General features: G+C 45.0%; 1 protein-coding gene across 1 annotated transcript in view; it reads right to left on the reverse strand.

Moving 5' to 3' along the window:
* The window catches only part of LOC142013854 (tetraspanin-36-like), a 48,913-nt gene that overhangs the window by 10,240 nt on the left and 14,931 nt on the right, over positions 1-23,742 (reverse strand). Inside the window, exons 2-4 of the mRNA XM_074995786.1 lie at positions 5,599-5,790; positions 3,745-3,819; positions 1,060-1,155 (exon numbers count right to left, since the gene is read on the reverse strand). Of these exons, the coding sequence (XP_074851887.1) occupies positions 1,060-1,155; positions 3,745-3,819; positions 5,599-5,790 (363 nt within the window). The remainder of the gene's footprint in view (positions 1-1,059; positions 1,156-3,744; positions 3,820-5,598; positions 5,791-23,742) is intronic.

A 23,742-nucleotide genomic window follows, 5' to 3' on the forward strand; every position in this document is an offset into this window, starting at 1 on the left:
ACAGCTCTCAGCCCTGCACAGGATTTGGCCCATGCAGCACTTTTCTTCTGCTGTTACTGTACATAGTCTAAAAATAAATGGGAGGAAAAAGGAAGTTGCTTCATCAGCACATGAACTATAGATGGAACAAAAACAAGGTCATAAATTCATCCTTTTCTTTCATTAGAAATATTATTTACGTGGCTACAATCCCAATGGATTTATATTAAATTGTCAGTGCAACAAGAAGTTACCAGTAGATAAAACAGACCAATTTTCTACAGTACAATAAAAATGCCTAATATTTATTCTTAGAAAAGTTCAAACACTACGGCGATACTGAGTGTGAGAAGAAATTCCTATGGATGACCATCTGAGCACATTCATTTAGATTATGATCTCAAGCTCATTTAAGTCAATAAAGCTGTGGGCACACTACCCCTCTCTCTCAGAAGGGGCATGTTAATGAGGGGATTTTGGAAGACGCTAATGAGGCGCTGACATGAAGATGCAGTGCTGCATTAGCATAATGGCAGCCACACACAAATTTGCAAGTGCCGCTTTTGGAATGCACGCTGCCCCTGTAGCCAGGGACCTTTTGAAAGGATCCCCTGATTTTAAAAGCCCATTCTACCTATTCGGTTTTAGGAAGAAGGGGCTTTCAAACTCGGGGGTCTTTTCAAAAGGCCCCCGGCTACACAGGCAGTGTGCGTTCTGAAAGTGGCACTTTTGAATTGCATGCTTCTGCCATTATGCTAATGAGGTGCCGCATATTTGTGTCAGTGCCTCATTAGCCTCTTCCAAAATCCCTCATTAAAGGGAAGGGTAGGGTGGCCTCAGCCTAAGAGTCTTTAAGTCCATTCACTTAAATGGACTTTGGATGAAGACACTATGATCCAAACCCCCCAAGTAGCTGAGGACTGTCAATTTCCACTGAAGTGAGGGGAGAACTGACAGTGCTGAGCATTTTGAAGAACAGCTGTCAGAAAGCAGCAGACTGATTTCCCCCTAAAGGCTGCATGCATAATTTAATGTCTACTGGATATTTTAAAATACTCAACAGATCAGAAGTTTTCCTACCTGTTCTTGCATGTAATCCACAACTCCAGACTCTGGACTCTTCCCATCATATTTCTGGATTACTGTTCGCATTGTGCCTTGCACATCTGTTTTTACCTATAATGAGAAACCACAGGGCACAATCTTTGTCAGGACAGCCATCCAGAAGCTTATAAAATGGAAGCTTTGGAAGATTCCTAGATCCAATGAAATAGAGCGCACTGAAAAGTTAAGTTGTTACTTCTCGTAAAACACTGATGCCACTTAATCCTGATAGCATTCTTGGACATAATTAATTCTCCTACTGGCATTAAGAACCCTTGTATGACAGTCATGACAGCAAGCTGATTAGAAGGTTGCTAAGTAAAAGCTGTCTCCATTTTGATCCAGAAAAAGTCATCCATTATTCAGGGCTTCATTCTACACAGCACACAGGTGGGTACAACTCTATTCTGCATTCACACTTCACTTTTTTGTCCTGAAGAATTGTGAATAAAGGATAAGATGTGAGAAGATGAGTGAAGGGAAAACAAGAATTCACAGAAGAATATTGTGACAGTCTGCTCTGGGCACTCAGGGTTGTAAGCTGTGTTACCTCTGTCTCAGCAGGAGTAAGATATACTGGAATGTAAACTGCCAGCTCTCTGCCACATCAGTCTGTTTACCTCACCAGCAAATTCCTCAGGACTCTTCCAGTCTAAACTTTACTGTGCAGGTAATGAGTGAATCCCAGTTCCTGAGTTCTCCCAGAGACATTTCTCTGTGGTTTCTTTTCCCTGTCACTCTCAGAAATTGTCTGCTGCCTCCAAAGAGGCAGGGTGTGCACCAGCCTGTTGAGGACTCACACTTAATTCACTGCATCAGCCCAGAGATGGTTTACAATACAATTAAGAATAAGTTTAGGAGTAGTAGTAGGCATCCTTCACAAACAGTGATTTTTGTCTTGCTTATTATGACTTGAGACAAATATGGTTACAAACCAACACTACAATTTCTAATCTGTAAAATTTCCTTAAGTTTCCCCTTAAATTTAGTAAATTACACTCTTTGCCTAGTAGTTTTCTTAATTACATCAAGTTACTAGCATTTCTAGCCCTCTGGGCACAGGGGATCCAACTTCCACAGAACCACAGGGAGCTGTATTGTGACCCACAAGTGACAAATAGATCAAATCTCTTTTTGCTCCCACTACATTACTTAAAATCCACTCTCTGCCTCAAGAGCTAGTAGGGCTTCCTGAGATGCCAGGCAGACTAATCCCCATTCCTTTGTCTGGGCCAGGCTTAACGTATGTCTCCCAGAGGTGAAAGTTGGCCAGCGTGTCACTCTGGTAAGAACCAGCCATGGGACTGGCCTGCACAAGGCTGACTTTTTGCTCTCCTCTATTGGCAGCCCTGCTGCTAGAGTCCAGCAGCACTGTCATGGCAGTGATTTGCTGACCCTTTTGACAGGCACTAGCATGAGAGGTTGGGTTTGCCCCCTCACTCGCCAGCAGTGGGAAGTGCAGCTACCTAGCTCCAGACAGCTCTGCTCCCCTGGCTTCCAGCTAAGGCACTCGCGGGAGGGTCCCCAGGAAGGGAGGGTCCCCAGTACTCACCAGCAGCAGGAAGGGGAGCAACACGCCTGGGAGCAGAGTAGTCTAGGGCCAAGTCATTCTGCATCTTGCCACTGCCAGCGAGTGCTGGGGAGAGCCCAACCCCTGCTGCCAACATCAGACTCACCACTAGTTCCTGGGCTGTGTCACTCAGGGGTGAGGGCTTAAGGGAAGGTGTGTAGCGTGGATGGGGCAGGGGCAGAGCAGGAGTGCAAAGAGGTAGGATGGGGCCTGAGATGGACAGAGGAGGTTATTCTGGATCAGTCACCCCCATACAGACAGCCCTGCTGGAAATTTACAAGGACACAAGGCTTCCAGCCACTGCACAGCAGCCAGGAGCCCAGGTCCTTCAAATTGCTGCTGGGTGGGGTGACCATGTTCTCCTGTCCCAAATATGGGACAGTGAGATTGGGGGAAGGGGAGGGGTGGCTTCTCCCAGCTGTACCAAGTCCTGGGGAGCTGGTGCCTCCCCTCCCCAGCCCCAGGGAAGCAGCAGCCACAGGTGCTCCCCGCCCCAGAGAAGCGGCAGCCGCAGGTGCTCCTGCTCTTGCCCCTCACCCCCAAGGGCCTAAATATGGGACAATTCATCCCTTTTAGAGAGGGAGTCAGGACACCTTCTTGACATCCCAAATAGAGGACCGTCCCACCCAATATGGGACAATTGGTCACCCTAATGCTGGGGCCCCATGCTCTCTGCTTCCACTGCTGCTGGATCCTGGCCACCTGCTACAAAGGACATGGGGGAGAGGGTGTTCCCTTCCACCCAAAGGCCTGCCCCTTGCTAAGGGCACCAGGCACAGTGCATCAGTAAATCCCAGCAGCTGCTTTCACCCTGACCCTCCAAAATGCATGTTAAAAACATACATCCAGCACACTACAGACCTTTTCTCTCCCGCACACACATGACCAGTCTGTCATCTGCTTTTATAGGTACTTACTCAATCCACTTTAACAGTACAATGTGTACAATCAGTTGATTCAACTGCTTTTTTCTTTAGGGGGGGGGGCGTGTCTAGTGCCCCATTTCTTACTTTGGCATATCTGGACCCTTACTGCCACAGGCAGCTCTTTTTCTTCAGCATTCGAATAGATGTATTCATTTTTAATCTTACCTTTTCTCGGTAAACAAATCCCATAACAAAAGCAGCCACTTCTGCAATAAAGATAATCAGGATGATGACCAGGAACTGAAATCAGAAGAGAGAGGTAGAGATAAGGAGCAAGGCCTGAGTATGTGTCTCAAAATAAGACTTTATCACATTGATTCACAGTGATAAGTGAGGCATATAAAATTTGTTGTCATTATTCAGTGTTGTCTCCACACAGAAGGAGCACCAGAAACTTCCATGAAACAGGAGCAGAATATGAAACCTGGAAGTGTTAATAATTGGGGCTTCATTGATCATAGGTTTATTTCAAAGAATAAATACATCACAAAAACTAGGAACGTGGTTTACCGAGACAGGATGCATCAGCTCCACAGTGGTCAGTAAGGAGTTAACTAATGCCAGACATCTACTAGACCTGCCTCCTTGAAGGCTGTGTCAAGCTCAGGGAGGAATAAAAGGAAGGAGCCCAGTGCAGTGGGGAGAGGCAGGTTTAGAACAGAGATGGTCTGGAGTCCTGCCCCTGTGGAAAATGCCTCATAAGAGCCATGCAGAGGGAAAACTGAGAAGAACTACCTCTGTTCACTCCTGTAGATTTGTTGAAATGCTGAATTGTGTGCAGCATTAAAGGGTCCTTAGAGATGACAACGGTGCCCTTGACTCTTCCTGGAGTTGAGAGCAGTTTGACCAGCGGATAGACAAACTCATTCTGAAAAGCATGCTCCACCCCAGTGGGAATATTCTAGTCTCTGACCACCCAAGACATTGGCAGTGGAGACCACAGGGAAGAGCAAATTAAGGTACACCAACTCCCACTACGTAATTAACTTAGCTGGAGGTCTGTACTTTAATTCAGTCTCTCATTAGTGTAGACCTGGCCGTAGTCTACACTTGAAAAAGTTTGCTGCTGCAGTTATACCATTAAATCACTACTACCCAGGCTACCCAGAGTGCATTTCCCAGCTCATGGCATGTCTCCAGTCAAAGTAAGTGATACTGGCAAGCATAATCTTAATGGTTTAACAATGTCTATGCCAACATTTTTGTTGGCGTATAAGGCCATGTCTACACTAGCCCAAATCTTCAAAATAGCCACATAACCGGCTGTTTTGAAGCTTAGTAATGAGGTGCTGAAATACATATTCGGCACCTCATTAGCATGCCAGCAGCCACAGCTCTTTGAAATTGCCACAGCTCGTCCAGATGGGGCTCCTTTTCGAAAGGACCCCTCCAACTTCGAAATTCCTTTATTCCTATGAGCAGATAGGAATAACTAGACTTCAAAGTTGAAGGGGTCCTTTTGAAAAGGAACCCCATCTGGGCAAGCAATTTCGAAGTGCCACGGCTGCCAGCATGCTAATGAAGCGCTGAATATGTATTTCAGCACTTCATTAGTAATTTCTGAAATAGCCATTTGCATGGCCATTTCGAAGTTTTGGATTAGTGTAGACGTAGCCAAAGTATCATTAAAAATTACTTTCCTGACTAATATCATAAACCAACATAAGTTTTAAGTGTCAGCTTGGCCAAAATTAGGTTCTGAAAAGTTTCTTTGCCGAAGCATAGCAAATGGACTGAAATCGAATATCTGTGGAATAGAAGAGAATTATATTCCGTGCCGCAGATGTGGGCTCCCCCAATTTATCATATTCCATGTTTTCTTTGAGCCTCAAAGGCGGCTGTAGAGATTTTATACAGTCCCATCACTGTAGTACTTATCTAATGTTGTTTAATGAAGTGCTGCGTCACCTGCAGTAGAACCAATACACAGCAATGGAGGCTGACTCTGCCCAGCACCTTATTTAGCCAGCTTTAGGAATAGCTTATGAACTGGATCAATAGTGAATGCGCAATACTTACAAGTCCCAGACCAACACGTGACTCCCGGAGCGTGGCACAGCAGCCAAGCAGCCCAATGACAAACATCACTACAGCAACGCAAATGATAATCACTGCTGGGAGCATGGTGTACTTGTCCTGCACAAAGCTGTCATAATTCTTGTAGGTGTTAATAACATATCCCCCAACGTAGCCAAGACCAGCTGCTGCAGCCTGAAATGCAGAAATAAAATGCAGAGGAGTTATTTGTTAACTATCTTCCTGGAATATCAAATGGAGACAATACTAGTCTTTTCATTGCAGTCATAGGCACTGAAAGGACCTGGAAAAGCCTAGAGGTCTGAGAGTAGCAACTAAACCAAAACTCTCACGCAGAGAAGATGAAATGCAGTTCTGGTGTAAGCAGAGGCAACAACAAAGGATCCTTCCATTTGTATCAGTGCTGAATTTGCCTTAGAGGTATTAGATCCAATTTTCTGGAAGATTGTTGAGAAGTAGCATGACAAACAAGTACGAAATGTCTGGGTACCTTCCATATTGACTCACCTATTTCGATTATTTTAAAAACCCCTAACAACTACTACTAGTATAGGCTGGACCTCCCTGGTCTGGCACCCTCAGGACCCGATCAGTCCTGAATGAGGGAGGTTTGCCAGACCAAGGATTGTCAAGTCCAGCCTGTTTTGCCAGCCTCCCAGCTGGCCTCCCCACACAGCTGCAGATCCTTTTGCTGGCCCTCCAGCTAGGCTACAGCTCTGCTCCTGGCCCCACTGCTGCTGGACTCCTGTTCACTGGCCCCAAGCTCTGAGCTGTTTCTGGTCCTTGGGGCTCTCAAAATCAGTAGTGAATAAAAATATATACTTTTTTGCTGGAGCTGGGCTCTCTGGAATCTGCAAAATCAGTTGGGATGTATAAATCTTCTACTTCTTGGAAATATGCAAGAATTTTTTAAAAGGCTTTATTTATTAACTGTGTATGTTGTGCTGGGGTGACAAAGTGGGAGATGTTTTTTATTTTCTTAATGGTGTGCATGAAGATTGTGGGAGACGTGTTGATGATTTATGTGAGGTGATGGGAGAGGGTGTTTGTTGTTGCATGGGGAACTTAGCAACGATTGACCTACAGGCTACCCCATTTTAGAAGCCAACCCAGCTCTGGCCAGGTGGAGGACAAAGGAGCTGAGGAGAGAGGGCCCGATGATCTAGAAGGCAGGTGTAGCAGTTGTTACCTGTGCAGCACAAAGCATGGAAGGGAAAGAGTCAAAGTGATCCGTTTATCCAGGAAAGAAGACAAGGACTGAGTAGCAGTATTGGGGGGAAGGTGGAAGAGGATGGTGACTGGAAGGAGGGAGCTTCTGCCTGAGGACAGAGAGCAGCCTAAGCCTGTTAGGACTGAGTCAGAGCCAACTGAATTCTGAGACTTACCAGGCTCAAGGGCCTTGAGAATCTTCTGTGCCTGGTTCAGACCGTCAAACAACCCTTTACTCTGGTTGAGAATCACTGCAGTGATCTGAGTTGTATTGTTCCTTCTGGGTATAAAGGCCCCCCGATGTCTAGAGCACCATGGTGAGAGACACTCATGCTGAAAGCCCAGAGAGTTCTCAGAGTCCCAAGGATGCAGGGCTTAACCCCAGAGACAATGTGATCCCCAAGAGGAGTTGTCACACTGAAGGAGGTTCCCCCACACAGGGACCTTATGGAGGTGAGAGGACATAGGACCTGAGTCCATGACACCGGCTTCACAGCATTTTCATGGTACAGCTTAATTGTTTGACTGTATCAGAGATGAAAGCATTGCACTCCCTCTCCCTCAGCTCTCCCCTTCAGAAAGCACCTTGCAAATTGTCTTTGTCTTTGTGTTTGATTCAGTCTTGACCTTAAGCTCCCTCAGGCACTTATTTGTTAATTAGTAACAAAGAGGTAGCTCTGTTAGTCTGTGTTCTAACAAAATAAAACAGCAGTTGTAGCACTTTAAAGACCGACAAAATGATTTATTAGGTGATCAGCTTTGGTGGGACAGACCCAGGTATGTCCCAGGAAAGCTCATCACCTAACAAATCATTTTGTTGGTCTTTAAAGTGCTACGACTGCTGTTTTGTTTTACTTAATTGCATAGAGTGCTGTCATGCAGACTGCTGCACTCTCTCAGCTTCTATTGATTTTAATAAGTCTGTCCTCTCCCTGTACATTATATCATCACAGTTACATGATGCATTAAATGGGAGTTGTGGGTGCTGAGCACCACCAGGAATTGTTCAGCGCCTTGCACGATGAGGTACTAGATCAACATGGTGACTTTCAAGTAAATAATAGATACCTGCAGGTGCTTAAGAGCTAGAATAAAGATGACATTTCCTCATTCTTAATCACAACTGACTCCAATGATTAAAGGAGTATTTCTCCATGGCTTGTTGCACCATGATTCGTGCCTAGGACAGTGTAGCTTTTATGAGCTTAAGGAGCCCTTGTGTTGCGTCTCTTGTCCCATCTTGAACAGCTCTTCTACTGTGTGAAAGTTTCAGTGGTGATAGTGCTTCCCTCTTCCAGTTGTTCCAAAGCACTTGACAGGGGCTGGGCGCTACAACTTCGACTGGGCCCTATGCCACCCACATAAAAAAGTCAAGAAGAGTTTTAATCACCGTTTTCAGTGGGAACAGGAGTGATTCATGCTCAGAGCCTTGTACAAGATACTCATCACCTCAGTGCACTGGGCCCTTTGGCCAAATGCAGCTCTCACTGAAGTCCCAACAGAAGCTTTGTTACTAATATCACTGGGGACAACCTGGGGCAGGTAGTGAGCTTGTTGGCAGCCTAAACCACAGGCTCACTCATCTGCTGGGATGCATGTCAGTGTTAGGCTGCACTTCCTATTCCAGATGATGTGCATTCATTTTAAAGTTCACTCAAAGGAATTCACTTTTAAAGGAGACGGGCATGGTTGCAGGGAAGCCGTTTTCTAAGAACGAACAAACAATCTCACCCTTCCACAACCCCACATATATTGCCCCTCACTGAAAGCCCTGGAGAGGGGTGTTCAACTGCCACCAGGGAGTTATGCATTATTTTTAAATGTGACTGCTTTTACTTCGGGACTTGCTCTATTACTGGTGCTTGTAGGAGCCTCGCAGATTATTTCATTCCTTCTCTGCAAAGGGACAAGCTGCTGCTCGCACGAAGTGTAAAATGCCTGAAGAAATTCTTCTGGAAAGTAACCTCTCACCCCAGGAACTTTGCAGCTGTGACAGCCATTCATCAGAAGTGTTTGGCTGTCTTTAAAAGCCATAACCATGATCATCCTCACTCTCACACAAGCCACAGATTCTCAGTAAAATAGGGTATTTGCTTTAACGAAGGAAGCAGATTAGTGCTGCTGTCTATGCACCTGACAAAGTGCGTCTTTGCCCATTAAAGCTTATGGTCCAGAATATTTTAGTCTATAAAAGTGCCACAAAGACCTCTTGTTTTTGAAGATACAGACTAACTTGGCTACTCCTCTGGATACTTGTCACATAAAATTGTGTTTGTAAAGAATGAAATAAATGCCATGTAACTTTAGTACTCATAAAAAATACCAGATCATCTGCCTTGGAGTTTGAACACCATTATCTGCAATATTACTGCAGCAGGGGGAAGTGCCCAAAAGCTTCTCCACAGTATCCTCTCAAGGTGAGGGTTCATTCTCCATGCTGCCATTCAGACCACAAATAGGGCCCTTGTGTTCCGACACTTGTGCACTGGACACTAGATGGAAGCCAGAATGTTTATTTCACATACTGTGAAATACTCTGGATTTGACTGAGTAACTTAAAAGTGAAAGACTTCCCATGGTTCATTAGTGTGTACTCCAACAAAAAAAAAAAAAGCAGTAGAAATGTAGCACTTTAAAGACTTTAAAAGAGATTTATTTGGTGATGGGTTTTTGTGGGACAGACCCACTTCTTCAGATCAACCTCTCATTTCCAATACAGGTGGCACAAACAAGAAAAAGAAATACAATAGAAACTGACAAATCAAATATGTAGGACTGAAGGAGGGGAATGGAGGGCTGCGGGTGGGGAGAAATGTTAATTGTCCTGCCTGAGATAATTATGAGCATCAAAGCAAGGGAAGCAGTCCCTGTAATGGGTGAGGTAACTGATGTGTCTGTTCAGACCATGTGTTAGTGTCAAAATTAACTATGAATTCCAACTCAAATTTCTCACTCTAATCTGTCTTTAAATGCTTTTTGCTCTAGGACACAAATTCTCAGGTCTTTAATAGAATGGCCCACTCCTCTGAAGTCTTCAACTGACTGGCTTATGCATCTTGAGTTTCTTTATGTCCACTCTGTGTCCATTTATTCTTTGGTGAAGGTTTTGCCCGGTCTATGTAATGTATATAGTGCCAGGGATCATTGGCACATAATGACATACATAATGTTGCTGTAAGTACATGAGAATGTGCCTTTAATCTTGTAACTAAACATGGTTAGGTCCAGTGATGGTATCCCCAGAATAAATACGTGGCCAAAGTTAGCAGCAGGGTTTGTTGCAAGGAAAAGTTCCAGGATTAGTATTACAGTGGTGCAGCCTGTGTTTGCTGGTTAGAAGCTTTCTTGGGTTAGGCAGTTGTCTATAAGAAAGGGCAGGTGTGTCACCTAAGGCCTTCTGGAGCATAGTGTCATGATCCAGACTAGGTTGTAGGTTTTTTTTTTTTTTTTTTGATGCATTGCAGGGATTTGAGTTGGGGGGACTATAGGTGATAAGTGGTGTTCTGTGACTGATCTTCTCAGGCCTATCTTGAAGTAGCTGGTTTCTGGGTATTCATTTTGAACTTCTGGTGGTTTGCCAGTTCATGTTAATTTAAACTAAGGTCCTTAATACTTGATGCTAAAATGTATTGCTAGTTACCCAATATGTTACTGTGCCTTCCTCAAATCTGCTGCATGTCCCTGCTTTATTTTCAAATACAAGGTACATCACTTGTTTTACACCTAAAAGCCTCTTTCATCCCACACAACTGTGGTGTTCTAACACACTGCTCATAATTATACATTACTGAGACCAGACGTGTTGAGTCACGAAGCTGAGATTGAACTATACCTTATGGCTATGTCTAGATTAGCACCCAACTTCGAAGGGGGCATGGTTATTAGGGTGTCAGGAGATTAGTGGTGAAGTGCTGCAGTAGATATGCAGCACTTCATTACACTAGACCCACCCCGCAGCAACTTTGAAGTAGCACAGGCACTTCAAAGTACCCAAGGCTGACCGGTGGCTAACCCACAAGCCAGCACTTCGAAGTGTCACACTTTGAAGTTGCTGCAGGGGAGATTTAGCCTAATGAAGTGCTGCATAGATTACTGCAGCACTTCATTAGTAATCTCCTGACAGCCTAATTACCATGCCCCCTTTAAAGTTGGGGGCTAGTCTAGCCATAGCCAATGTGTATTAAGGATATTGCTCCCATGTTATTCCAAAATACCTACTCTGCTGGGGCTGATTTCTGACAGTCCCTTGTAACAGTTCAATGGTGAAGGACTTGCCAGAGAAGACAGGTTCCCTACTGTTATACCTCCATCCTGGCTCCCCCAGAATCCTACGAGTTGAGATCTGAAGCTCCTCTGAGCAAGAAGCCACTATGCAGTGTTTGAGGCGCAGGGGTCAACAGAAAGGATGCCTGTAGTTCTGGTACATTACTCCAGCTGCATGTGTGGCAGTTCCCTACTCTCCCTTCTTGGGATAATTGTGGTCCTGGCATGAGAAATGTGTACAAGAAGCGATGAAAGTTGTTGTACAGCTTCAGCACAGCCCCATGTTGTGCAGAGGAAGTGATGAGTCAGAGGTTGGTGCTCAGTGTTTCCTCTGAGTCTTTTACATACATTTTATAAACTAATGTTTTCTAGGACCAGCAAAACATGTGAAGCCCAAAAGGCCAACGCTACTCATTGGTGGCTTTGAGGGGTACAGCAATGAAGGCTTAGTCCCAGACCCACTGATGTCAGTGCAGATCTCATTCACTTAAAGGGGAATTTGGGTCCGGCAGTAAACACTGGTAGTAGATTGGACCAAGGCTGAATGTGAAACAGGTCATGTACTAGACAATCAACTTTTTTTTTAAAAATCAGATGTTACATTTCCCTGTTTCCACTTGGGGAGAGAAAGAGGGGGAAAAAAAAAATTTGATTCCTCAATTATACTGGAACTAATCTTCACTGGAGAAGGATGTCAAAAGCTCAGTGTGCATGAAAGTTAAAAGCAATGCAGGCATTAGTTCATCCAAGTGAAATAATTCCTTTAGGAATAGCCATCATTGAATCTTGAACATGTCAGATTTAGCCAAGTCTCTGCTTTTCTAATTCACTTTCAGATAAAGTAAGGGTGCAAGGCTGTTCAGTTTCTGAATTTGCCTTCAGGGAAGCTACTTTTCCACTGTCTTCACTCTAACTTTTGGTACCATAGCTACCATGAACTATAACCACGTTGGTGTCAACATACAGACACACTGTTTAAGTGATGGAGGCCACCCTTGCTGGCTGTGTCTACACTTTAGAAAAAGTTCGAAATGGCCAAGAATACTAATCAGGCACTGAAATGAATATTCAGCATCTCATTAGCATGCTGCCAGCCACAGCACTTTGAAAGTGCTGCATGTTGCTTGCACACAGCTTGTCTACATGGGGGCCCTATTCAGCTGATAGGAATAAGTCAATTTCAATGTTTGCAGGGTCCTTTCAAAGAGGACCCAGGTGTAGATGAGCCATGCACGAGCGACACGCAGCACTTTTGAAGTGTCGCAGCAGGTAGCATGCTAATGAGGTGCTGAACATTCGTTTCAGTGCCTCATTAGTATTCTTCGATTTGGCCATTAGCATGGCCATTTCAAAGTTCTTCCAAACTGTAGGCATAGCCACTATGTTGTGTTTTGAGTAGAAAGGGGAATGGGAAGTGGCCTGTGGAATATATTAACTCATTCTCGGCCTAATTTCTCTTTTTTTTTTTTTAAAAAAAAAAAAAAAGAAAAACAAAAAACAAACTACACACGTGAATTTTGGGCTTGCTGTTTTACAGTTCCTGTACACTATTGCAAGAGTGTCTGCAAATGTGTTGGAGAATAGGATTAGAATTTAAAGTGATCTGAACAAATGGGAGAAGTGATCTGAAGTAAATAGGATGAAATTCAATAAGGACAAATGTGAAACACACTCATCCCTCGCAATACAAGCACAATTGGTTCCTAACTTTTTGCTTGTAGGCAAAAACTCATAAGAGGGACACTAAATTCTTATTAAGATGTGTGAATGTCCGATTGGTTCCAAGTGCTGGGAGTGGCAGCAGGTGTCACTGCTTTTGAAAGGTAAGTGAACCTGGTGTTGTGGGGGGTTAAAGGCTGGGGGCAGTTTGGGGACAAGTGGGAGGGATGGTTAATAGATGGTGGCAGGGTTCAAGCTGTTACAGGTTGGGTCTGTGAGGCTGGCAGGGGAGTGGGGGTTAAGTCTGTGACAGTTTTGGCCTGAGAGGCCAGCAGAGTTAGGCTGCAGCAGTTTAGGTGCATGGGGTGGCAGGTGATTTACGTTTCAGCAGTTTGGGTGCACAGGGACCATCGGGGGTTTAAGGTGCGGCAGTTCAGGCATGTGGGGGGCTTAGGTTTCAGCAGTTTGGGTATGTGGCGGCCGGTGGGGGTGTGTGTGTGTGTTACGTTTCAGCTGTTCGGGTGCATGGGGCTGGTGGGGGGTGTTTAAGTTGCAGCAGTTTGGTGTTGGGGGGGAGGGAGGGTGGGTGTTAGGCTGCAGCAGGTTGGAGCTGTGGGGAGGGGGCAAGTCTCATATTAGTGGAGGGGAGTTCACTTGTCCAGTGAACAAAAAGGTCAGTAAAACATGTCCCTTGTTTAAGCGAGTACTTGTAAATAAAGTAATTGTTTAATGAGGGATGGAGTGTACTCCTCTTATGAAGGAACAGTTGCACATATACAGAAGGGCAAGTGACTATCTAGGAAGGAGTACTGTAGAAAGGGATCTTGGGGGGGGGGGGGGGGTCACAGTAGACCACAAGTTACATATGAGACAGTGTGGCACTGCTGTTTGCCGCCCCCGCTCAAAAAAAAAAAAAAAAAAAGCCACACACACACCCACCCCCCCCACCCCACAATCATTCTGGGGTGTATTAGAAAGAGTGCTGTACAAGACCTAATTCTTTCACTTTGCTTGGTGCTGATTAGGCCTCAATGGGAATATTGTGTCCTGTTTTGTGCACTCCATTTCAGGAAAATGTGGACAAATTTGAAAGAGTCCAGAGATGAACAACAAAAATGATTAAAGGTCTTGAAAACAAAGTGATGAGGGACAATAGAAAGAACTGGGTTTGTTTAGTCTGGAAACGAGAAAACTCGGAGGGGACAGAATAACTCCTTTGAAGTACCTAAAAGGTTGTTACAAGGAGAAGGGAGTAAAAATAAATATTCTCCTTAGCATATGGAGATAGAACAAGCAGCAATGAACTTAAATGGCACTAAGGGAAGTTTAGGTTGGACATTAGGGAAAAGCTACTTAACTGTCAGGATGGTTAACCACAGGAATACATTGCCTGGAGATTCTACAACATCCTTATCACTGGAGGCATCTAAAAACAGGTTGTACCAACACCTGTCAGGGATGGTCTAGATCAGAGGTGACCAAATACTGCCCCATTGGCCAGATCCAATGAAAGCTGTGATCACCTGATACCTGAGGAGGTGAAAGTAAATAGAGAGGCAGGGGCCCACTAAATACTAACCCTGGCAGGCCACCACTTTCTTTTTATTGCCCACCCCTTGTCTAGATGGTCCTTGGTTCTGCCCACAGTGCAGGGGACTGGACTTTATGACCTCTTGAGTTTCCTTCCCAGTCTATTATTCTTCTATTGTTATAATCCAGAATTCCATTATTACACTTATTTCTGAACTTCCTTAATCAGGAGGCAGAAGTCAGGTTCCGAGAAGCTGCAGTACTTTTTCGTACTGCAGTCACTTATGTCAGTCTGACTCTAAACATGCAGGCTGGGATTTTAAAATGCTCCCGGAAGTGGCATCTCTCTGCTGCCACAGAGGTCCTGGTGAAACCTCTCCACACCCACGAGGGCAGAGAGGCCAGTACAGAGATCACCCTGCTCACACAAGGCTAGTCAGAAGTATAGGTAAGTACTGGCATAATGACTCTCACCGATAACTTTGTACCTCTTCTCTTGAGCCAGCACATTTACTTGTATATTTCTATTGGTCAGAAGTGATGTACAGTCTGAAATTGCAACACAATGGGCAACTGTCCTACACTTGCCTGCACTGAAATCTGGGTGTGCCTGCAGAACAGGTTCTAGTTGTCTGGTAACTGGCAAGAGAGACTTGTTTGCACTCAAACTCCTTCAAATTGTGTAACTCTTTCCTAGCAATGTTCAAAGAGGTCTGTTGCAATTGATCAGTAAATGTCAACAGCCTTGAAGAACAAAATCCAGCAACAGGTACAGTCTAGCCAGTGGGAGTGGCATCTAAGGGACATCTTCCTCCTGTGGTAAATCCTATTGTGTGTAGCACTATGTAAACCACTAGGCAAAGCACACACTGGAATTTTATGTCACTGGTTCAAAGCTAGTCTCAAAGCTAGTGTTTGGAGCCTAAGGGGAAAGAGTCTTATGGACGCTCAAATGGTATTCTCAGGAGTAAAAATATCCTCATCACAAGACTACTGCCCACAAGACTGAACTGCATCACACCTAACAATTGATTAGCTTAGATTCTAGCCACAAGAGACCAATGAAAGCTCACTCTCACCAGCCTATTATAGTGTGAACCAAGTTTCTGGGACAATAAAGAAAGAGGATAAATTCTGATGCAATGACTAGGTCATGAAATACATGAGGGGAAGTCACATGATTTAGTAACTGTAATTAGATTCAGTCCTGAGGATATCATATCCCTCCTCCTTCATATAATGGTCTTGGAAATCCCAGCACTTCTCTTGTACATTAGAAGCACAGATAACAGCACAGTACTGAATTCCTCTGCTTCATAAACTAATTTTCCTAAGAAACGCTTACTGCATGAAAACACCAAAGAAGCCTCAAATGCTTCTGCTAGAAAGAAGGAAATGATTTAAGATAAATGTGTTCTCTGTTCACCTTCTGTGCTCAATATGGCCATCATTTGTGGTTCCTTCTTGAACTATGTATTTTGGACTACTTCACAACAGAGCGAGTCAGTGAAGGCTGTAGCAGGGCACTACTGCACCCAGAAGTAGTACCAACAGCATCTTAAATATGAAAGACATCCAGTACTGCAAAAGCAAGCCAAGACTTGTTGACAATTACATGAACAAACTATTCAACTTGCAAGATTTCCAGAAGCATCCTCACAGCCATAATGAGAACAGGGAAAAAGGTAAGGGAGTTTGGTTTACTCTCAATGGAGGAGAGGAGATCTTTTGGTGACCTATAATGCCTTTTGTCTGCAGATTTTTGAGCCTGAGTGAATCCTCACAAGAGCCCAGTACGGTAGTTAAGAATGCCTACTTCCATTGTCCAAATGGGGAAACAGAGGCTGAGAGAAATGACAAGAAGTCCTGTGGCACCTTATAGACTAACAGATATTTTGGAGCATAAGCTTTTGTGGGCAAAGATCCGCTCTCACTTCCTGTTTCCTGCTCTGCTTGACTGCATACCCAAGGGAGGAAATTTATAATTAACGAAAGGAAAAACAAGAAAGCTGATAGAGCTGGTCACTCTAAATAGAGGTCTCATACAGCAACTAAAAAGTGATGTGGCATAATTACCCATCCCCCTGCAAGAAACCAGGAGAAAAAAAAAAAAAAACAAACAAACAGCATATTGATGGGAAAAACCTCAATAGCTGGTTTGAGATTGAAGGAGAATCATATCCAAACCAAATCTGAAAAACCTTAAGAGAACAAGAGATTCCAGGTGTTTCTTGGTCATGCTGGAAATACAGGGGAGCTGGTCTGTTCTCCTAGAATCTCTGAAATTCTGCTTCTAAATAAAAATGGGAAGCTTAGTGACACATGAAAATGAAAGCAGGGGAAACATGTGCTAAGTCTTTAAGCAAATATTTTGGAGCCCCAGAGAAAAGGGTGACAAAGTTGAAAGCAGAGTTAGCTGCAGTGATCCAAATCCCAATGGCAGCAGCTTCATCTGTCCATGCTGTGGGTTTGCACTAGGGCAATCACACGAATAACTGGCCACTGATGGCTCAAATCCTCAGTCTAGACAAGGCCTAGGACTGAAGTGAATCCAAATTAGATGGTCAGAGAGAACTTCTCATGGAGCAAGCACGATTATTGTATTATGTGATTTACCTGTTACCATTCCGATTCACTTTAAGCCATTATAGGTATACAAAATTCAGTGATGTCCTTTTTGGAACACATGAAAGCTTAACTCCCTCAACACTCTCCCCACGCCCACCCCAAACTAAGAAGTTGGATTTTTATTCCATAGATTGCCTTCTAGGATTCCTCCATGAAACATAAAAAAAGTCATAGAATCACAGGGTCAGAAGGGAACAAAATGGTCATCTACTCCAACCCCCTGCCAAAAATGCAGGATTTCTTGCATCTAACACCATCCAAGACAGATGCCTCCTTTTTGGTAACCTCCAATGAAGGAATTTCTACAAGCTTCCCTAAGTGTCTGTTCCATTGCCTTACTGTTCGTATAGCTAGGAAGTTCTTCCTGAGATTTAATCTAAACCTGTTCTGCTGTAGTTAGAACCCCTTGCCTTTTGTCCTGCCTTCTATTACAAGAGGTGCATTTTTCCCCCGCTTCATCTTATTGCAGACTTCCCAGTGTTTGATGACCACAATCGTTTATCCAATCTAAACACACTCTGTTCCTTTAGCTCTTGCTTACATGGCTGGCATTCTATCCCTTTGATCATCTGTTGCTTACCTCTGGATTTTTTCCCCCCCCCCCAGTTTCACTACATCTTTTATACATTGGTGACCAAAAAGTAAACACATTACTCTAGCCAAGGCCTAACCAGCACTGAGCAGAATGATACACCATCACTGTGACGTGCAAGAAATGCGTTTGTTAAGGCAACCTAAAACTGGCTTTTGTGCAACAGTTTTGCACAGCTGACACCTATGAGGTTATGATCCACCCCAACTTCCATATCCTTCTCAGCCTTGCTACTGCTACACCAGTTATTCCCTATTTACGCATTTGGTGTTTCTTTGCTAAATGTAGAACCTTTCGTTCGTCTTTGTTGACCTTCATGTTGTCTATAGCTCAGTTCTCCAATTCATCAAGATCCCTTTGAATTCTAGCTCTATCCTTCTAACTATTTTTGACACCCCCCCCCCGCCCCACCACACCTTAACATCAATCTGCAGATTTGATGTGTATGCTCTCTGCACCTATATCCAGGTAATTAATAAAGATGTTAAAGAACACTGGACTCAGATTCCTGGAAAACTCCATTTGAGATCTCCCTCCAACACAACATCATCCCATTTATAGAAACTGTTTGCATTTTTTTTAAAAAACCAATCATGTGTGCACTTAACGGTAGTTCTGTTGAACTGTATTTCTCCAGCTTAACAGAATGTCATGTGTGTCAAAAGCCTTGCTGAAGTCCAGGTATGTTAAGTTCACTGCATTCCCCGTAGCCACCAAATCAGTTCTTGTCAAGATTTGTTCTTAGTAAATCCATGCCAGCTGCTAGTGATTACCACCCCTTCATCATCTGTTGATTTGCAAACTGAATGCTTTACACATTGCTGTAGAAGTTTTGTAGGTGTCAAGGTCAGGTTACCAGGCCAGTAATTACCCAGCTCCTTGTTTCCCTCCTTTGTAAAGAGGTGCACTACATTAGTCATTTTCCACTCATTTAGGACCCATCCCCATCATCTGTGAGTTTGCAAATATTATTGTCAGCAGCTCAGATTCCTTCATATTTCTTTCAGACATGAAGGGCACATCTCTGTACAACCATTGCCAGAAGCAAACGAGACGGGCAGAAAAGAGAAGAAAAATCTCCACCAGAAGCTTTTTAATCACAGCTGAGCTGAGACACAAACAAAGCTACAATTATTGTGGTTTCCCCAGTCATAATGGTTTGGATTGTTCTCACAGTTGCAGCCAGAGGAATTTGTTTCTTATGCCCTGCCTGCATTAGTCCAACTGAAAGGCGAGGTTGTAAATTGGAGAACTAGGGGGTGTTGGAGTTAGAGAAAATGGAGCTTAGACAGGTTGAACAAATGGGAACCCAACTTCCCTAACCTGAGCATCAGTGAGGTAGGGTGCAGCCTTGTACAGTTATGGTCATCTGCACTAATGTAAAGTGGAGGTAAATGCTGCCATGCTGATATGGCATAAATAACCATACAATGATTCCAGTTCTTCATTGCTCTGCATTTTATCTGCTCCAGCCTCCCTCTAACCCTGCAATACAGACAGTGCATTGTGTAGAAAGGGAATAATCTGACCTGCTGAGCCCTGGTGGATGGGAGGATAAACAGAGAAAAGCCAGCACAGAGGAGCATCCCTGTGCCAACCTGATGCTCCAGGTTGTATGGCTTTTGGGGTTCTGGAAACAGGGAGCTGTACAGTTTACTTTACTGCTCCTAAAAAAAAAAAAAAAAAGGGAGAGAATACCATATATTGCTCCACCCCACAGCATCTCATGCCAGAGGGGACCGACACTATATGCTCAAGACCTGTGGCCTAATATACCCTCACTCTAGCAGCTCATGCTCTCTTGGGGCTGCAATTTCCTTGGGGACACACTAGCCAATCACACAGCTGAGCATTCATTGGCTTTAGTGTGAATTTCAGCTCAGCTGTTACACTGAGAAGAGATTTCTTGTCCCTTCTTGCTACAAGAGTCAGGAAGCAGATCCAAAATTCCAGCCAGCTTGTCAGACAGAAAAGATTTGCTACTATTTTTTCTGTCTTTTCCCCCTTCTGGGAGTTTAAGTTGACTCTGGACATGGCTGCATGTATGTGATCTGAGGGCAGGTATTATGTCTTGTCATTTTATGTAATTATTTGGATACAGGGAAAAGTCAGCACTTGCTAATGTTGACCAGTATATTAGTCAAGCACTCCCAAGCCTGAGATAATGCAGTGGCAAACATCAGCCAAGACCGACTCCAAAAGGCTTACGACTGGGTTCAGCCACAGACTGTGCTGAGCACCATTCACTTCCACTGAGCTCAGCGGAAGATCACTTCAGAGTGGCGTAAGTTAGCGCTTAGCACTTTACATCATCAGACCATTATTGGCTGGGTCAGTCATGGACTGTCCAGTCAGTGGTGTGACTCAGGAAAGCGTCCAAGATTTGTGTGCTGATCTAAACCTCAGAAACATTTGAGTCTGCGAAACTGAGCTGGAAATCAAGATATTTGAAGGTTTCACAAGAGAATTCTGTTAATTCCTGCTTCTGGTCAGCTGAGAATGCCATAAGTTTAGCCTCACTGTCTTAAGGACCATCTCAGAGCAAGATTACAGGTGTGCTAATGCAGAATACAGCCTTTTTAAACCTACCACAGTAGAAGAACTGATGATTTGAGTTTTGGAGAAGAGCCAGGAAATGTCTCCTTCCAGATGAACTAGTTAGTCTATCAGGAGCAAAACACTGAGTCTGCTGGGTTTGGATTTAGTGAGGTGTATTAGAGGTTGCACTGCTGAAATCCACTACTCTGGTCTGGCAACCTTTGTGACTCAGCAGGACCACACAGCCCAGGTGGCCCTGAGCAAGAGTTAACTACACTGGGTGGCTCCACATCATCCAGGAGCCACCACTGGAGCCAGGGAGCTGCCCCCAGGGCTGGGGAGTGGGTGGCCCAGTAGCACCCAGGAAGCTGGGGAGCCACAGCCAGAGAACAGCAGCCTGGCTCCCAGCCCTGCCCTGCCCCAACCAGCTGTAAGTGGAAGCAGGCAGTCTGAATGGAAGGCAGCAGGGGACCACCTCTGGTCTGGCAAATTCTCTCTGCCAGGACCAGTCTGGAACTGAGGGTGCTGGACCAGGGAGATCCAACCTGCACAACACATAATGAAAACAAAAAGCAGTCATCAAGTAGCACTTTAAAGACTAGCAAAATAGTTTTATTATTAGGTGAGCTTTTGTGGGACAGACCCACTTCTTCGACCATAGCCAGACCAGAACAGATTGTTCTGATCTGGCTATGGTCTGAACAGTCTGTTCTGGTCTGGCTATGGTCTGAAGAAGTGGGTCTGTCCCACAAAAGCTCACCTAATAAAGTGCTACTTGATGACTGCTTTTTGTTTTGATAGTGTATAGACTAGCATGGCTTACTTTCGGTTACCATTCAACACAATGAATGCATCATCATAAGATCTAAATTTTATTTCAGACAAGTCCAGCAAACACCATGTACAATGTCCTCAGCAGCCTGCCTACTGCTATCTCCTGGGAATTTCCATGTTACACAATAATAGAAATGGGTATGAACCAAAATGTCAGAACCAAGAGACCTAAAACTCTGGAGGGTTCTGAATGCAGGTCTGGGTTGTGTAGCCTGAAGAAAAAAAGAAAAAAAAAAAAAAAAAAAAAAAACAAAAACCAAGAATTACCGTAACTGTGTTTTGATTTATCTTCTGTAAGACACTGCACAGTATATTGTTTATATTACTGGGGCACCTTGAAGGCCCACTCATGGGCTTATCACAGTAGGTACCATATAGTAAATCCTCAAAATACACAAACTTCAGGTTGCACATAACTCGCTTTGACGCGAGTTCAGCAAAACTTGAAGCTGCTCTGCAGTCGTCAGCCTGCCTAGCTGCCTGCAGCTGTGGGCAGATAGGCCCCTTCTCCCAGCCTTCCCCCAGCCATGCACCCGTCAGCCTTACAGGGGTCCACTGGGGGAAGGCAGGTCAGTTTCTCCCTGGTTCCTAGCTCCCTGCCACTGCTGGGCTCAGTTTCCCAGATCCTGCAAGTCCAGGGGAGCCAGGAACCAGGCTGCAGCCTGGTTCCCCATCTCCCCCTGCTGACTTGCATGAAAATTTGAGAACAGACCCCCGTGTAACTCAAGGGTTTACTGTACTAACAGTACACAGGTGGCCCCAGACCCACAGAACATACAATCTAAGTACGTGTTCAATGCTGTTCCTAGCAAAGCTTCAGCAGCCCACCAACCTGTACAACCTAATAGCCCCATCCCTAAGCAACGTTTCAGCCCCTGAACTAACACCACCTTCACCAGTCTAGCAGCAGCACCTGGGGAATACCAGACACACTGAAAAACAAGGGACAGGCTGTTAGCTAAGTGGCATCAAGAAATCTGTTCAAAGAGGTGTTTTAGTGTTTCCACACTTCTTGGACACTGGTCGTTTCATACAATGTTTTCCTCTATAAAAACACGTTTTTTTTTGTTACCCCTCAGAAGACCAGCAGCATTGATCTTCCTGGCTCTGTTTGTACCTTGTTGCACTAGCAATACATGTATATTCCAGCCATAGTTTTATTGGTCTTTAGTCTGTTTGCCAGAGTTTTGCTTGCACTCCACAGATGGATTTGCAGGACATCAGTGATGGCCTAGTGCTGTTCTCATTGCAGACAAGGGGAGCTGTGTCATTCAAGAACTAGGCCAGAATTCTGCACTTCTGAAATTCTCCCTCTGGCTCGCAGCCCACTTTAACAATTTTTTACTTGTGCTTAAAAGTCCATTTTTCCATGTGCCTTCTTGAGCTTTTTCCTCAAGGATTTGCTTTGTCATCTACAGCTGCCCAAAGTGCTGAATCTGATGTGTCACAGTGCCTTCTGGTGTCTTCATTTTCGGCTGCCAGATCTTTCCTATCAAAACGCTTTTGGGGAATTATGCTGGCATACAGGCCAGAGGGGTGTACATGTGAGTGAACATTTCTGGGGAGGGGGGGGGGGTGTAATTTTGGAAATGCAGACACCCCCTTCCCCAGCAGGCCCTGCCCTTCTACCCCCACCCCAGCTCTCTAGCTTGCCCTGCCCCACATTCCCCTCCAGATGACCCTGCCCTCTCCTGTTCCCCCTCCAGCCAGCCTGGCCCAGCCCCTCTCCTTCAGCATTCCCACTGCCAGCCCTCATGCCTATTCACACCAGGCCTCTACTGCCCTACCTTCTCCACTCCTCTGCCCTACCCTACACATGCACCTATGCTCTTCTGACAGCACTCAGGCCAGGGGAGCAGTGTTCTCCCTATGATTTTCCATCCTTAGATGGGTTGGGTTGTCTTTCAGGGGGTGGGGGGGGGGAAGTGGTTAAAACTTATGTGCAACACCAACACTGAGGTAGTCTCAGAGAGGTACTGTGTGAATGTGCACCACCAGTATGAACAAAAAGTCTAGATGCAAATATATCTAACAAACAGTCCATAGGTGTGGAAGAAAATATATTAAATTAAATTGAACACTACTCTTGGAGTACCTGTATCACCAGCCCTTCTACCAACTCAAGCTAGTGAGCACACCAAAATGCATGTTAGCCACACACCACTCAGCTTTAAGCAGCTAAACAAATCTGTGAGTCAATTAGAAATGGTCCAAAAAATTTCAGGGTGGAGCATGGGAGGCTGAGAGCAGTGGGTGGGGGGGTGTGGAGTCAGGGTTGGGGCATACAAGGTGCTCAAGGTACAGGACTGGAGTGTGCAGTAATTAGGTCAGGGTGCTGGGGACATGGTAGAGCAGGAATCAGGATTGGGGTGCATGAGGGGTGCAGGGCAGAGGGTTGCAATGTGTGCAGGTACAGAAGTAGGGTAGGATGCTGGGGATGTCGGGGTTTAGAAGCACATGTTGGGGCATGGGAGGAGCTCAGAGCAGGGTTTTGGGATCGGGGGTACAGGAGGCAGGGCAGGGGGCTGGGTTGACCCTGGGACCAGGTTCTCACCAGCCCACTGGGGCTGGGCTGAAATTGGAGCTGGACCACTGCCACAGCTGGGACCACTGGGGCTGGGCCTGCTGGAGCCACAGCCAATGCCATCAGGACTGGGTCTCCCCCAGTTCTACCCCCTCACCCCACCACCTGAACAGCCCCCTCAAAATCTTGGGGTTCAGAAGCCTGGTTTGGGTTGGCTGGGCCACGTGACTCAAAGAAGACCGCATGGTCAACAGCACAGATGTGGACTTTTGATGGGTTCAAAAAAAGATTGTCTACTCGCTCTAGTCTATCTTTAAAAGATTCCTCTGCTACAATACCCTCTCACCAC

Source organism: Carettochelys insculpta, chromosome 5 (assembly GCF_033958435.1).
Source record: "Carettochelys insculpta isolate YL-2023 chromosome 5, ASM3395843v1, whole genome shotgun sequence".
Lineage (NCBI taxonomy): Eukaryota > Metazoa > Chordata > Testudines > Carettochelyidae > Carettochelys > Carettochelys insculpta.